Source organism: Athene noctua, chromosome 23 (assembly GCF_965140245.1).
Source record: "Athene noctua chromosome 23, bAthNoc1.hap1.1, whole genome shotgun sequence".
NCBI classification, from domain to species: domain Eukaryota; kingdom Metazoa; phylum Chordata; class Aves; order Strigiformes; family Strigidae; genus Athene; species Athene noctua.
The window spans coordinates 6866691-6882676 of NC_134059.1; the positions used below are offsets into that span (position 1 = coordinate 6866691).

The following is a 15986-nucleotide window of genomic DNA, read 5'->3' on the forward strand; positions in this document are numbered from 1 at the left end:
GGTTTTTCTCCTTCAGTCTTGAGATGTGGCCAGGCCCTTGCTGTTTAAGCTCATCCTAGTGAGGCTGGCTCTAGTCCTCCTGAAGTAAAGCTGCCATCCCAGCCACCTTCACTGAAGGAAGGAATCGAGTCTGGGGTGGGGGGCGAGGCCGTGCTTTGCAGAGCATCTCTGCAGTGCCCCGTCAGCCTCGCTGTGCGAGGGAGTGGACACTTTGCTTTGAGACAGGCATAGGAGGTCAGGAATGCTGAAAGCCAAGCAGGTCGTATGTTCATTGAATTATGTGTGTGTGAGTGGAAAGATTTTAAACTGCTGCTTTCCTGCACAGGCTGTCAGACTGGCAGGGGTAATTGTTTGGCTTAGCCTTATTGCTCTTTATTCATACAGCTTTCTTCTCTGAGCATAAGTGTAGTAGGAAAAAGCTACTGGAAATTAGAGTTTAAAATCACTCCTCTGGACAAAAGCCAGAGTCCTAAAAAGCAAATTGGAAACATAAGAAACCTGAGTGCCGCGCTCATCTGGAACAATAAACACTTCTTAATGAAACAGATGGAATTTACAAAACCACACTCCCATCCCCTTAGTAAATGGAAGGGGACACCCAAAAACCAGCATTATCGTTTTTTTTAGTGTTATGAAGAAGCTGGCTCCAGAGGCAAAACAAGCAAGAGGACAGAAGGAGCCAAAACCAGATAACCACGTGCTTTGGGGAGTCTGGAGCAAGGCGGCTATCGCGAGCTGCAAACACGGGCTGGGCTTCCCTCACCTGAGCAGAAATCCTGCTGGGTGCTGAGGGCTGATACGGGCTTTGTGAGAGCCTGGAACGTGTGATCTGACAGAATTCTGAGCTGTCTGGATTAGTAATGGAGAAGTTAATTGCTGGGGGGGTGGTGTTGATCTAGCAGATCCTGTTGCTGGTTGTCCTCAGCGCTCGGTCGCTTTGTGCTTTGTAACACAGAAGCTCGGGGGGACTCTTTGGAGGGGGGGGGGGGATGTTTCTGCTCGCACGGATGGATTTACACCATATATATTTCCTCAAGCCCAGCTACTACCTTGCCTGCCTGCAGTCTGCCTTGGAAGACTTAATACTTGAATGTATGCTCTCCCAAGGAATGTTTCTAAAAGCCGTGGCTCACATTTGGCCTTCCAGTCCTCGTCGGCTGGCTGTTGTGCTGTAGAAGCTTTCGTGATGCAGAGGAGATCTTGGGACAAAACGGCAGATCTTTTCTTCTCCTGGAAGATGAACTGCCAGTCTTCCTCCCCAGGAAAAAATACCCCAATTTCCATGCACTGCTTGGCTGTGTTAAAGCTCCTTTAAAGTAATTAGAGGCTGAAGTCCGCTGGGGCCATGTGACCGAGCTCATCTCCCTTCCCCTGACGTCTGTCTTGAATTGGGAGCTGGCTTAATAAATATTTAGACTCAACCAATGGCAGATTTTTCTAAGTCTTAAAAATAATCCACATGAATTTCATATTGATTTTCCCCGAGTGTCTAAATGCCCGTATTGTCCCTGTGTATAATATCAGTCCTGCAGGGGCCGGGATTAGTGCCTGGTTGCAGACACAGCATGGCTGTAGCTCATCTGTGAGCTTTCCAAGTAGGAGCAGTCAGATTTGGAGCACGTTGTGCAGCTCCCAGCGCTGTGCACGGTGCAGCCCGGGCGTACGGAGCCCGGGGGAGCCGCCTGCCCTCCCGATGCCTGCGCAGACCGCGGCAGGGGAGGCACTGAATGTTTTTGTTACCTTCCCTGACAGGTCGATGAATAGCACGGCCTCCCACGGTGCCAGAATCCCGTCTCCTGGGTCAGGTGAACCTCACAGGCAGCACAAATTTCCTTCTGAATAGATGCTTTATTTCTAAAGCAGCTTGGAATCAGAGGATGTTTCCCTCCCTAAATGCTAATAACCACTCCTGCTTGCCTGCCCAGGAGGTTTAATTTAGCTGCCTTTAAGAAAGTGTACCACAGGCAGATTTTTGTCTGGAACATACCTGATCGCCACCCGGCTTTGAAATTTTTTTATTTTAACGAGACACTAATTTTGCCATTGCTGTTTCCATCTTCGTACACTTGAATTGCTGTAAGTGGGTTGAGGACTTGGAAAACGTGAATGCGTCCACCACGTAGAGATGAGGTAAATGCTGAATGGCAACATCCTCATATTGTAGGGCTTCCCCTCTGAATCTTGCTGCTTCAACCCTCTGCTGCCTTATGAAGCAACACTTTATCCGTGGTCCCATCGTAAGCTGGTTTATGGTAGGTTTAAACTGTTGAATACTTACCTGAGCCCAAGTGTTTAGTGAATTGTTGTTTATCCCCTTCTATCTCCTAGAGTGTGAGCCCATAGAAGCAATAGCGAAGTTCGACTACATTGGCAGGACTGCACGAGAGCTGTCCTTTAAAAAAGGGGCTTCTCTCCTGCTCTATCAGCGGGCCTCAGATGACTGGTGGGAGGGACGCCACAATGGAATTGACGGCCTCATTCCTCATCAGTATATCGTCGTTCAAGACACGTATGTTACCCTTGAAGCCCTTCTGCAGGATGGGCTTGCTTAAAACTCAGGTGTGGAGTGAAGTGTTTGTGTCGAGATGTTGACACCAGGTGGGGAGAGTTCATCCCTCAGCCTCCCCTGCACGAAGGGAGCCCTCCTGAAACAAGCAGAGCTCCGCAGAGGTGTAGGTCTCCACGTGTGTGGAGGGGTGATGTAAAAATTGTTCTGGTGCTGTCAGCCTGTTAAAGCTGCAGAGCTGGGATCTCCAAGTTGCTCACAGAACTCAGGCTCTCTCGTTTGAAAGATATGTCATGATTCTTAAGAGAAAGCTGCTAGCACGGTGCTGTTTTTCTGTACATAAGTTTACATACGCAGTGCTGTATTTGAAATTCAGTGCTGTTGGTCCTGTTTGGGTTGTGATTTCCTTCCCTCCTCTTTCCTAGTGAGGATGGTATCTCTGAAAGATCCAGTCCGAAGTCTGAAATAGAAATAAATTCTGAGCCACCGGAAGAAAAAGTGACTGCTAGAGCTGGTGCCAGTTGCCCAAGTGGGGGTCACGTCGCAGACATTTACCTTGCAAACATCAACAAGTAAGAATGGCCTTGCGTTATTTTACTTCACTGTAAAGATCTTGGTGACGAGTCCAGTAAAATATTTCCTTCGCTGATGAGCGCTGCCACCGTTTCTCTCTGCTCCCCGCTCTTCTAACTTGCTCGCATTTTGCTCTCCTCTCTCTCTCTCTGTCACCAGTGTGGCCAATGCTCATTTAAAATCCCACTGGCTTCTCTTCCCTATCCCTGAGGTGCCATCTGTTCCCGTTTTCCCAAATATGTCCTATTTTTTAAGCTAAGCACACAGAGAAAGGGAGGGGAATAGCAGAATGAGTTCTTGTAATCATGTCTTCCCATTTGTTGTTGTGTTCTGTGATTTGTTATGTCTCGTTTGCGTTTAACATGTTTTGTTTTATGGGGCGGGGGACAATTTCTTCAGAAACTAGTGTGACATTTTGCGCTAAATGACATACCTTAAGTCCCACCATCTGGCATTGCCCGTAACATACTTTCGTTTCTCCAGCACTTCTCACCTCAGGTTACTAACCATATGCTTGCAGTGAAACAACACACCTCCCTGTTGCTCTAACTTCACCTCCTCAACCAGAAATTGTTACTTTAGCCAACACTCAACATAATAAAAGAACTGAGAAATTAAGCTAGTAACAGACTAAATTCCTTAATTTCTTATTTAATTATTCTAGAGCAGACCTATTCCCCCATATCTTTCTGATTCTTTCCTTAGTATTAAAAATCCCCACCTCTCTCTATTGTGCAGTGAAGGTATTAATGTGATAATTACAGTTTTATGGGAGTGGATATCTTTACCCTTCAGTTAACAGCATGTAGTCTATAAAGGTGTTAACAGAAATGCATCCTTTTTAAAGGTTTGGACCTGCTAATGGCCTACACAGAGCCCGGTCCTTAGTTTATGGGAGTCGGCAGAGCTCCACTGATATCTGCGGAGCTGTGTTAATCTGCAGCAGCTTGGGATCTGGGCTTTCTTTTCTGATATTTATTGTCTGAACCATTGAAGTATGCCGTTCTGCCAGTTATGGAAAGATTTGTGTAACGAACAGACCTGTGTTGGAGCTTCACCATCTGGTAGTGTTGTATGTAGTGTTTTTAAGAAGCCTGGGTAATGTCCACTCCCGTTTTTTTTTTTTTTTTTCCCTTAGTAGGGAAACTGATATTTAGCAATAGTAGCATAAGACTCATTTTGTTGTTTTTTCTTTAGGAATGAATCTTCTGACCTATGTGTGAACAGACTTGAGCAAAATTAAATCAGATGGTTTCGCAATGACAGTTGTGCCACCCACTGAATTATTATTTGGATGCCAAAATCCTACTGGAGTTAACACTTTCTTGCAGTTATTCATGGGGCTGGTGCTATATATAAATGGATCCTTCCCTGTATAATGGATGCCAAGCTTCAGACCTTTGGCATAAAGTATTCTGCTGCCTTGGCCTTCGTATGATTTGAATGGAATTGTGCTGTCAGACTGCATGGTGCTGGGGTAGAAACTAAATTGTTTGGACCAGCTCATCCATTTGACATCATCTTTTTGGTCTATCTGTAGCCCGACATAGATAATGCCTTGTGGTCCTGCTAAAGCAATGAAAAAGAAACATCTGTTACCACCAGCAACTATTGGAAATGATCATTAACCCCAAACTATGGGGTTCTTTGCTTGCCAGTCTCTGAAAACAATAACTTGATGCCTTGGGCCAGGAGCTTAGTAGACTTATACTGTGTCCTCCAGTCAAAAATTGTAGCTCTGCTCTTCTAATGTAATAAAAACACATCATCAAAACCTGTTGATGGCACAGAGGGTTTTTTTTTTTGTTCAAATATAAATCCTTTTCCTCTTGACCAAGTTAATTACGTTCCATCCAAGTTTTCTGGTTTTGCTATGAATGCGCACAGCTGCCAGAAACTCACTCTTGTTGTTAGAAGTGTTAAACTGGAATGATTTATAATTTTACTGTTTCACAACGGCTCTTAAAATCCTGGGTGTGTTTGTAATCTGGGTATCTTTATGTCTCTTCCCGTTGTCCTCTGTGTTGTTTGGGGGGATATCTTCAAATGACAGCCCGTTTTGTGTACCTGCTTGTATTGACTTGTTTTGCTTTTGTGACTGAAGGCAAAGAAAGAAACCAGAGTCAGGCAGCATCAGAAGAGCCTTCCGTCAAAGTGACAGCCATGGACTAGGTAGCTCAATGGCAGAACCAGCCTCCCCAGGAGCCATAGCCGGTTCCAGACCCTCATCTCAGCCCATTATGAGCCAAAGTCTTCCCAAGGAGGTTCCAGATAAATGCTCCATCAGTGGCCACGGCAGCCTCAATTCTATCAGCCGACACTCGTCTCTGAAGAACAGGATAGACAGCCCGCAGATCCGGAAAACTGTGACAGCAGGGAGGTCCAAGAGCTTCAACAACCACCGGCCCATGGACCCCGAGGTCATTGCACAGGTAAATAGGAGTGCTTTGCCTTAAAGATTTGTTTTGGAAACTTTGGAGTGTTGGATACAATGAGATGTTTTAATGCGAAGTCTGATTTAATCTGGTATCCCTTCCCCTCTCTCAGTGCAGTATTAACTTACTACACAGCTTGAGTCTAGTCTTTCAACCTCGCTTTGTGCAAGTCACTGAGCCTGCTTTCATGAGTGAAGATAAACAGCCAGGTCCTTCCTCCATAAAAACTTGGCCTTCTTCATGATTCAGAATTGTAGTTTCACCAGTAAAAACGTCCATTTGAGAAAGTTACACGGATTCCAAAGCTGTCAGCAAAAAAATTAAACAATCATAACTTCAAGACACGAGAAAAGTCAAGTATGTAGTGTCAATTTAACATTCTCCTGTCAGTTGTGCAAACTTGCCTGTGGTTAGACGTTGGAAGCGTATGGAGTATTACAGTCAAAATAAAAGCAGGCTGCTGAGTTGTACAGTGCTCACAGTGGCATCTTTATATGCTTGCAGGGTTCAGTGTGCGATTAGAAACCAACTTTGAACATAATACTGCTAGTTTTCATTAGTTATTTATTTAGACAAGTGCCTTGAAGTGAGGGTGGGCTACCGATGCGCCGCAGCTGGGCTTTAACTCTGCAGAGAGCTCTGCTTTTGGGCCTGGCTCCACACACTGACCGGACAACAAGGAAACGGTCTTCTCGGATTCCTTCTGTGCAGCTTAAAGGGAAAGGTGTTCTCTCTATTTTTCTTAGTCTTTGCTAGTTTTGACACAGACTGGTTTAGTGCAGATCCCTCGTCTCTCCACATCTCTGTGCCCAGGGGTCTGTCCCACCCCCGAGCCCGGGAGCACACGGCTGCCACACGGGTTCTGCGTCACAAAAACACAACCAGGGTCGGTGGTTTCACAGGTAGAGCAGAAAACGATTGAAAGTCAGACTTTGATTTGAACAAGTGACAGCTACTAATGGGGTGACTGCTGGAAATGTTCCAGATTTCCCCCTGCATGAAGGATCTTCCCTTTCTCCCACTCCACGCTCGGTGATGTGCCTGCACATGTATGTTGCCTGTCCCAACTGTTCTCAGTACGTGATGGATCTGTCCAAAGCCAAGGAATGCTCAGGTCTCGGATTACAAAGCCAGCCCCTGGAGACCTGACTTCTCTGCCTGGTTCAGGAGTCTGTAGGTTTCTAAGGAGCTGGGGGAAGATATGTGAAAACTCAACATAATTTTTATTGACAAAGCAGCAACACCAAGCAATAAAAAAGGTCCAAATAAAAACCTGATACGTATTCTGATGGAAAGTTGTATTTTGCCCTTATGAATTTTAAGCCCATTTGTTACAGTGGAATTGTAATATGCAGTTCTTGTTGTCTTCACGTTTCATTGTCCTTCCAAGGCATTGGTTGACATAAATCAGTTTCTTTGTTTTTTCAATTAAGCTCTAACTGAAATTGTTCTGTCTCCTCTTCCTGCCAAAAGGTTAACTCCATTGTTTTCACTGGAGAAGAGTCTGGGGAGAAAAAGAATAGAGGAGGGGGGGAAAAAAAAAAACAGAGGAGGGAAAAAAAAAAAAAAAAGCTGTGTTAAATTAGTGTTTCTCTTTGCCCTGTAGTATCTGTTCAGACACCACCTAATAATCATCACGCATTTTACATATTTTTCCCTAACTTCATAAGTAAAATCTGCCTGGCCTCAAGATAGACTTGGAGGTGTCGGATTACTGTCTCTGGTTTCTTCCACCATTCCTTGACTGATTTACCTTCCCCACCCCCTGAAAAACCTCTGAGGAAGCTAAAAAGCTGTAGCCAAGCTGTGAGTCACAGAAAGGCTGAGCTCTTCTCTCCAGTGATTTCTGTGCCCCAGTGGGCTCCGCAGCACGGGCTGTAGCAAACATGTAGGTCCTGCCACAGCTCAGAAAAAAAGCCAGGGTTTTATCTCAGGGTTCTCTTCATGTTTGCTTGTTAACGACTGTAATATTGTATAAGAGGAAGGAGAGGTGCCAACCTGAATTTCTGTATATGTTTCTGATATTTTCTGTGTTTTCTAAAACAATAAAATTTGGAGTCCTGTGCAATACCTTTCTGGGAAGGGAAGACAACTCGGACAGCAGGGAAACCAATGAGGCAGCAAAAGCACAGGAGGATTTCAGCACTCGGTGTGTGGCCCATCGGCCAGCATCAAAATCATCAATCCTTTCTTCAGGAATTCACTCTTCTGAGTCTCACGTGCCAAATAAAGCACGGGGATGGATCCTCACACTTCGATTCCCATGGTTTTGTGTTCGTGGCTGCGTTTTGGGATTGCACTCGTCTTTGAGGTCCGAGCAGCATCAGGAGCAGTGAAGGACCAGATTAGCATTGAGAAAGTGCTAGAAATTATTTTGTTCCCTGTTGATGGAAAATATTACTGCTTATTGGCTTCAGTATGTAACGCCGTGCAGTTTGGCACGGGTTTCACTTTGACACCTAAAGGTCCTTGACCCGCCAGTTGGTTTGAGTGTTGCTGTTTACAGGCTGAAAACAACTACGTCGTTCTCAAAGGCTGACTTTTATCTCCGTATTTACGTGTCTGGGTTCTGTTATTCACTCGGTTTCTCTTTTGTCTTTGCAGGATATTGAAGCTACTATGAACTCTGCTCTGAACGAGCTGCGGGAGCTGGAAAGGCAAAGCAGCGTAAAGCACACGCCAGATGTTGTCCTCGACACGCTGGAGCCTTTGAAAACGTCTCCAGTGGTGGCCCCCACCTCGGAACCTTCCAGCCCTCTGCACGCTCAGATCCTCAAGGACACTGAACCAGCTTTCCAGCGCAGCGCCAGCACAGCCGGCGACATCCCGTGCACCTTCAGACCGGTGAAATCCGTCAAAATGGCCACCCAGGTGAAACCTCCGGCAACTCGGCCAAAACCTACAGTTTTCCCCAAAACCAACGCCACGAGCCCCGGCGTTGCCTCCTCTGCATCTCAGCAGCCTACTGACAAGTCCTGTACTGTCTGATAAACTTGATGCTGCTCTGTGGATACAGCTGTATTGTTTTTCAGATGGAGAGACTCTGTTAAAGACATTAAAATTCCTATTTAACTAATTTCCGAACTTCTGCTGAAGGTTAGTTGTGAACTGCTGCTGGGAGTGAACTAAGCAGTAACAACCTCGTCCCATGTACCCGCATCAGTGATGTTCGTAAGGCAGAACAGCTCGTGCCACGCTTCGGAAATCCAGTATGGGGTCACTGTGAAGCTGAGGAGGAAAACACACAAAAAGCGATGAGTTGGATCTTGGTTTCTAGTTGATGCCTTGTTCAAGTGTTTGGCCACTGAAAGAAATGTTTAGTGGCGTCATGTTTTGAATACTGGTGTAGTGACTTATATATTCTGTGTTTCATTTATCACAGGGAAACAATAGGATAGATTTTAGTCTACTGCATGTTTTGGTGCCACTGTTTACGTGGAGCTTGGACATGCCTGTTTCTTGTGCATTATTATTATTATTATTAAGTCGCCCGCTGGTGCCACGGTGGTTAAGGGTCTGTCTCGACTTCCATCACATCCTCTGGTTTTGTTTGTTTGCTTCCCCATTCCTCCCCCCCAGGGCCAGAGCTCTTGGCCATCCAGCCTCATCCTTTAGTCGACACTTGTCATGAAAAATAGTTTACTCTGGAACACTCTTAGATTTTGTGGAGTTATACGTAATATGTGTCTGTGCAAATATAAACAAACATGTTCCTGAGGTTTAGGAGCATAAGAAAGAGCCCAGTTGTTGCTTATGGACAATCTAGCTGTCTTCCCCCTTTGCTCTCCCATATTTAAAAACAGCTTTATTGTTTTTCAGTGTAATTTTCAGCCCGTAGGCTATGATGTGGTGTGTGGTCTCGGGAGACTGAATGTAAAAACAAGTTAACTTTGGAAAACTAAGCATACTCTGATGGGAGTTCATTTACTAACGCACACGTTCTTGTTTTGATCATACATCAAGATGGATCCTTACCAAAATCCCAGTTACAAGCACTGTAAAAACTTCAACCAGAAGTTCTCAAGCTTTGTATCTTCTCCCTCTTCCTGGTTGCAAACGCTTCGGTCGGTGGCTGTGGCCGCTGTGAACTGCTTTAGGGATCTCTGCTCTTATAGAGCGGTGTACGACGCTGCTGGGGACAGTAGGAGACGCTGCTGGGGACAGTGATGTGGCAGCAGACGTTGGCCGAGCGCCCCAGCTCCACAGGACCCCGCAGGCACGTGGATGAACCCGTGGTGTTTGTATTTATATGGTAGGCAGCAAGTGCTTCAGCCCCTGGCAGGCTGCATGGACTCTTTTGTACTCTACTGAGAATTTTCCACAATGCTAACTTTTATTTAATTTAAAAATAAAAGGCGTGTGCCGCTTAACGATGGTAAAGAAGATCTCGCGGTCCTGCAAGAGAGGAGACTCTGGCTGCACCTCAGTTCACCTTGTTCCCAAACTTTTCCGGGATTTCAAAAAAAGCTGCACGTCTTAACATTTTCGTCAAATAAATTCAGGCAAGGACAAGATAAGAAAAGACATTTTTCTCTCCCGTTTAGCCGAGTTTCTTTTAAATTTGGGGGTTTCTCACACTTAGTTTCCTTGTGACTGCAATGTCATTTTAATTGGCACTTAGTAGTTAAGACAGAAGAAACAACGCTTCCATTTCTAAGAACAGTTTCTGAAGTGTGCTTTTCTGATCCATTTAGGATGTTACTCGGAGAAGTGAACAGGGTTTTACTGTGTCCCTGTCTGCTCCACACCCCCCCCTCCATCTCTACAGAAGTAATAGATCCGTATTAACGATGGCTTTTAAAAACACCAGCTTTCTCTGTGCCCTAAATTAAGAACGTACGAAAAATTGGGGAACGCCGGGAAGATTTCAGTGAGAACACTCTTTATTCCTCATCTCTCCTTAGCTGATCTGTAGCAGCAGTTCCCCTTGGGAAGCACCACGGTACGTGTGTGACTGTCACTGGACCTTGCCCTGTTCCTCTCGCAGGGGAAGATCCCCACAGTGCGACCAGCGACCTTTCCTCTCAGGTTCTGATGGACTTCTACCACCAAGGAATCACTTGTTCTTTTGGGAAAAAAAAAAAAAAAAAAACCAGAATTAAACTTGTAATTTTTTGCTCAGGCAGAACTTTCTGACATTTACTTTTAAGTAGGGAGTTTTTGGTTTTGTTTTCCTTTTTGGTCATGACTGACCAAAGTCAATCTGTGTCAAGAGCAGGATCTCTGTAAATTTACTTCGACTCATTTGTAATGCCTTATTTTCTTTATATTTTTATGCCTAGCATTCATGTTTCTAAGAATAAGTGTCCAGCCACGCACAGCACATTTGGAGGAGATGCTCTTTTCTATCTTCCAGGTCTGAAGTATGAATGGAAATTAAGAGATTAAAAAAAAAAAAAAAAAAAAAAAAAAAGACTTCAGGTTACTGTAACAGCAACTGTCTGTATATGAATTACTGTGCTTATCTCTAGCATCCACAGCTCTGGGACAATCGTACTGTCAAGGGGAATACGATTAGCAGGACAACCTGTATATTGAACAACTCAACTGGAATTCTGGAATTTTGGTGTGCACTGTGATTGACACTTACACTTACAGCAAGCAATATGGCAGGCTGAAGATCGTCCTTCCTCTTCCACGTGCTCTGGGTCTGGCCAGCCAGCAGAAAATTCACACAAACACACACACACACACACGGGAGAATAATAAAATAAAATAAAAAAAAAAAAAAAGGAAACTTCTAGCTTGTCTGCTTCACTCTGTGAACATACAAGGCTGAGAGAACATTTGCCACAAGTGTTTTATGACCAGTCGTTGCAGGAGAGGTGGGAAGGAGAAACTGGAAACGTCGGCGTCGCTCCCTGCCAAACCAGTGGGCGTCTTGTAGAGGAGACCGGCGTAGAGTGGAGGAGTACGACACAGTGGTTTGCTTGGGGAGGTATCAATGTTACTCCATATCTTCATATTCAGAAGAAATATTAGCTCTTCCATGGAAATTCTCTTTCATGACTCTTTAATGTAATGTTTGTGTCAAATATAAAGACAAGAAGTGTTTGATAACTGGAATAACGTATGTCCGTTTGATAGTGCTTTGTATGAACAAAGGATTCTTGTTCATCAGATGTTGGATTGAAATAATCCAAAGCAAAACTTTTAAAATAAAATACGATTTTAGGTGATCAATCTTAATAGTTTCTGAAGCTCTAACCTTTTATGTTTTATTTCCCTAGCTGGGAATTGAGCAGCGTGCTTTAACGATTGCTAAATTTCTGCCTCTCTAAGGTAATCCAAAGGCTCGCAGTTTTTAACTTGTAGATTTGTTCTTCATGTCAAAGCAGTGGGACATGATCAAACTCTCTCACTTTATCTGTACTGGATATTTTGTTGCAATGAAAGTGATTAAATAATTAGAGTGCACTGTGACAGCTGAAAAAAATTGTTGTATATGTATGTATTTTGATACCTGTTCAAAAAGAGTCTTTGGGTTTCCTGTGATGAATACCTCATATGTTGGGTTTTGAGAGTTTTTTGTTGATTTTTTTTTTTTTTTTAATTTTTTTTTTTTAAGGCAAGATTCTTCTTGCACAAAAGTAGGTTAAGATAACCGAGTTCTCATAAATTTATTTACTGAATCAAAACACTTCAGAGTTTGGCAAGAAATTCCATCTGTTACAGTTCCCCACCTTGCACTTGGTACAGGGTGAGCAGTCGCTCGGCCGTTCGCCTGCGCGCTTGGAAGAGCTCTAGCAATATTGAGACAAAAGAGGTCATTGCAGATGGAGTTTGCTGCCTTATTTCTTTTATTCTGGTGTGTCAAAACCTCAGATTCAGTTGAACGTTGTACAGGCTTGGGGGTTTGTTAAGCAGGGGGGAGATGTTCAGTAGAAATAAATGTCTCTAGGTAGCGCTTCAGATCCTTTACGCACGTGCCCCGTCGCCCGGTGAGGGAACACTTGGAGGGGATGGTTGTGCTCTCGGCAGGGTGCAGTTTGCTGTGGGGCAGTGGAAATGATGGGAAAAGACCCATCGAGGCATTTTTGTCTGATGGACTGGGTAAGGCTGGGTGCCTCAGGTGGAGTGGGCCGGGTCGGGGGTGCCTGCACTCGGCAGGATCAAGCCCTGACCACGGGGGTGTGCTGCAAAGTATAAATATTTACTCACTAGCCCGTGAACTACGAACTAGGAAAACTGCTTTAAAATTTAAAAAAAAAAACAAAACACCACAAAACCTAAAAGGAAAACAGAAGCATTTGGGCACTCCCATCACTAATGAGCCTGTCCAGAACAGAAAATGAGTTTAACAAGCTGGAGATTTATTTACTTCGAGATTTTTTTAGTTTTAACAAAAATAACGAGCCTTTTCGTGGGCTTATCTGACCTTGGCTAACATTCCACGAAGGCAGTTATAGACATAAAGCTGTTTGTGTAGCGGACCGGGAGCACGAGGGGCCGTTGGTGGAGGGAGGGAGGGAGGTTTCCTCGTGGGTGAAGGTCGTTCCCTGCACGACGCTTCCAGCCTTCGGCGCTGGGAAAACGCCCAACGCTTCCCGGCGCTCCGGACTCAACTCCGAGCTTACGTATCCCTTCCGAAGATAATCTTCTCTCTGGATCAGCTTTCTGCTTGTCTGTGTGTGTGTGTGTGTGTGTGTGTGACAACCTGGTACTTGAAAAAAGAAGAAAAATGAAAAAAAAAAATAAATACTTGACCCACTGCCTTGTGCCTGCCGAGGCTCCGAGGGGGCCGGGATGCTCCCGCACAAGCGACGGCGCTTTCAGTCGCTCCCCTCTGCCTCCGCTGACCACCGCCCCCCCAGAAGGCAGATGAATTATTTTCCAGGCTTGGTTCTAAGAGATCTGGGATCTAGAGAGGCCAGAACAGCAATTCAAAGCCTGGAAAATGTAAGGTTGTTTTTTTGGTTGTGGTTTGTTGTTTTGGGGTTTGTTTTTTGTTTTGGTTTTTTTTTTTTTTTTTCCCCGTGTTATATTTTGTGCTTCCTATAGCGTAGCTGGAGACAAGACCGTTGTTTCTCAATGATGGGCCAAAAAGAGGTGAAGGCGGAGAGGGAGGAAAGCTCCCTACTGTACTAATACTTGATATACCAAGCTTCATACAGGGTAAATATTTAGCAGTTTGCAAGGAAATAGTAGATGGACCCTTCCTTTTAAAGGCACTATAGTAACCTTACTTCCGAAGCGGACTTCACCAGCCTTTCTCTCCAGGCAGAGTCCTGTAATTTGAATTACCAAAGTCCAATGGGATTGGACTCGTGAGCGTGCCAAACTGCTGGAGCAATACTTGTGAGCAGCAGGTTCTTCAAAAGACCAGCTCGATGTAGCCAAAATAGGGCAATTATTGAAAACCATCTCTGACGCATTTTAAGGGATCGCGGTGGTGTCACGGTTCTGCTGTACTGTAGGAAAGTTCGGTCGCAAAGTCTAGAAATCTTTGTTTTCTCTGTTGGTGTGAAACCTCAGTCCTGCAATAGTGGGCTCGGGCTCGTATGGTGCGTTGGGTTTTGGGGTTTTATTAACAGCAGTTGTTTAATGGTGGGATGGAATGTTCTTGCTAAAACAGTTTCCATTGTTTCATGTCTTCTACACCAATATATATATGGTGTATATATTAAACTGTGTAAAATTGTACTTTGTATATATAACTCTGTACAATATGGAGGTACATCCTTTTTTTTTTTTTTTTTTTTTTCCCCTTTTGGTACAGTATTGTACAGTATTAGGAGTATCTGTGTTGGAAATGTTAAATCCATACTGGGACAACAAAATGTATCCATTGTCATTAGCAATAGTTTTGGAGAAATAAATGTTTTGGGTATGGTGGAAATCCTGAGCGATGGAGAGCAGTAGTGATGTACGGAGCGAGCGGGTCTGCGGGCGCCGGGGCTCCGCTGCAGGCACCGGCTGGGAATTCGGGGGGGAAAATCCTCGGGAAATTTCTCTGAATGGCGACGGTAAGTGGGAGATGAGGGCGTCGGGGAACGAGTGACTGGAGTGGGGCTTCCAGCAGCACCGGCCGCAGGCAGAGCCCCGCGTCTCCCCCCGCCCGGCTTGCGCTCACCTACCCCCAGGAACAGCAGCCAGTGGCGCATCGACTTTCCTCGCGGTGACCTGATTTAAAAATGCTTCATCATTTTTCCTGGAGAGGGTGGGCCTCCAGCTGTCTCTGGGAAAGAGGATTTAAGATTGAAATTATGGGTTGGGTCGTTCCTGGCTTTCCCCCAGCTCGGTTTTTCGATGGGGTTTGTTCAGAGCACGCTGGGGAGCGGTGTCAGGGCTTTCTCATTTTGGATTCTCCTTATTTAGCTGTCGAGGAATTAATTATTTACGGTGAGGTTTGATGTTGAACCCAGACATTTTGTGCTGTGCTGGAAGTCAGCTGGGGACACCATCCCTGGGGTGAGCTCCTGTGGGGGACCAGGGCGAGGAGGGGGCTTGGGGGCGTCCCCCGTCCATGTGCTGGTGATGGCCCACGTCTCCCCCACAAGCTTGGGGGTTCAAGAGCTGGAAAGCCGGGATGCTTCTGCTCCTTTGTTCAGTCGCTCGGATGGCAGCAGCCTCAGTGGCGATGCCCGAAGCGGGCTGGGCACCCACGGCGGGGGCACGGCCGCAGCTGCTGGGCGATAGCGGCTCAGATTGCTGCTGCAGAACCTTGTTTTGCTGAAAAAAAAAAACAGTTTTCTGCCCAGGGCAGGTCTACTTTGCAGCAAGGTGGGACAGACCTGTGCCTCTAATGCAGAAAGTTGGTTGGTTGGGGTTTTTTTTTTAATCTGGGGGCTGCAGTTTGAGGCTGTCGCGGTGCTTTTGCCGTCCACCTTTGCAGAGGGGCCTGTGCCCCCCCCGGCTGGGTCCTGCTGCTGGCTGGGCTTCAGCAGACTCCGGCCACGCAGCGTGGGAGCGTCCTGCCCCGCACCCCTGTTAAACTGCCCTCAGACCGGCTTGTGCAGCCCAACACCCCCCTGGGGTGGCCCAAGGACGGCCCGAGCGCTGCCCGCCGGGGCTCAGGCTCCTCCGGGAGCAGCCGAAGAGCCGGGGTGAGCCGGGACCCGTCCCCACTAAACCAGCAGCCGGGGCGAATCCTGCTTCCCTTCCGCCTGGGTGACTCTTCAATTAGTCCTCATTGATTTCTGGGGGACGCAGGTGGCTTCTGGCATGTTGGTTGTTTTGTTTTGGTTTGGTTTTTTCTTTTAAAGCATGAAATAGGAGTCAGAAAGGCAACGGGGTGACACAGATAACAAATGATTTTTGATTTTCTGTTAGTCGCTGCCGTCCAGCGGCGCAGAGGAGGACGCTGCAATTAATCCCTTAAACCCTTCGGGTCACACCGTTTCTTCCCAAGTGCAGACAGGCCTGACCCAACCCTCCCCAACCTCTCCTGTTGGGTTTTAGCAGATAACGGCAGTGGTGAAGCGACGGGAGGGCTCAGCCACTTGTGACGGGGCGCTGAGGGAGGGAAAGGG

The 15986-nt window shown here is 46.0% G+C and overlaps 1 protein-coding gene across 4 annotated transcripts in view; it reads left to right on the forward strand.

The window, feature by feature from the left end:
* The window catches only part of SRGAP2 (SLIT-ROBO Rho GTPase activating protein 2), a 111035-nt gene extending 98068 nt beyond the window's left edge, over window positions 1-12967 (forward strand). For 2 of the 4 annotated variants that reach the window (XM_074925227.1, XM_074925228.1), the window contains exons 19-22: window positions 2329-2509; window positions 2932-3078; window positions 5184-5511; window positions 8119-12967. In XM_074925227.1, the coding sequence (XP_074781328.1) occupies window positions 2329-2509; window positions 2932-3078; window positions 5184-5511; window positions 8119-8502 (1040 nt within the window). In that variant the 3' untranslated portion in view covers window positions 8503-12967. Of the gene's footprint in view, window positions 1-2213; window positions 2257-2328; window positions 2510-2931; window positions 3079-4276; window positions 5130-5183; window positions 5512-8118 lie in introns of those variants that run through there. The other 2 variants (XM_074925229.1, XM_074925230.1) reach the window with 2 other exon arrangements.
* Window positions 12968-15986: the final 3019 nt, after the last annotated feature.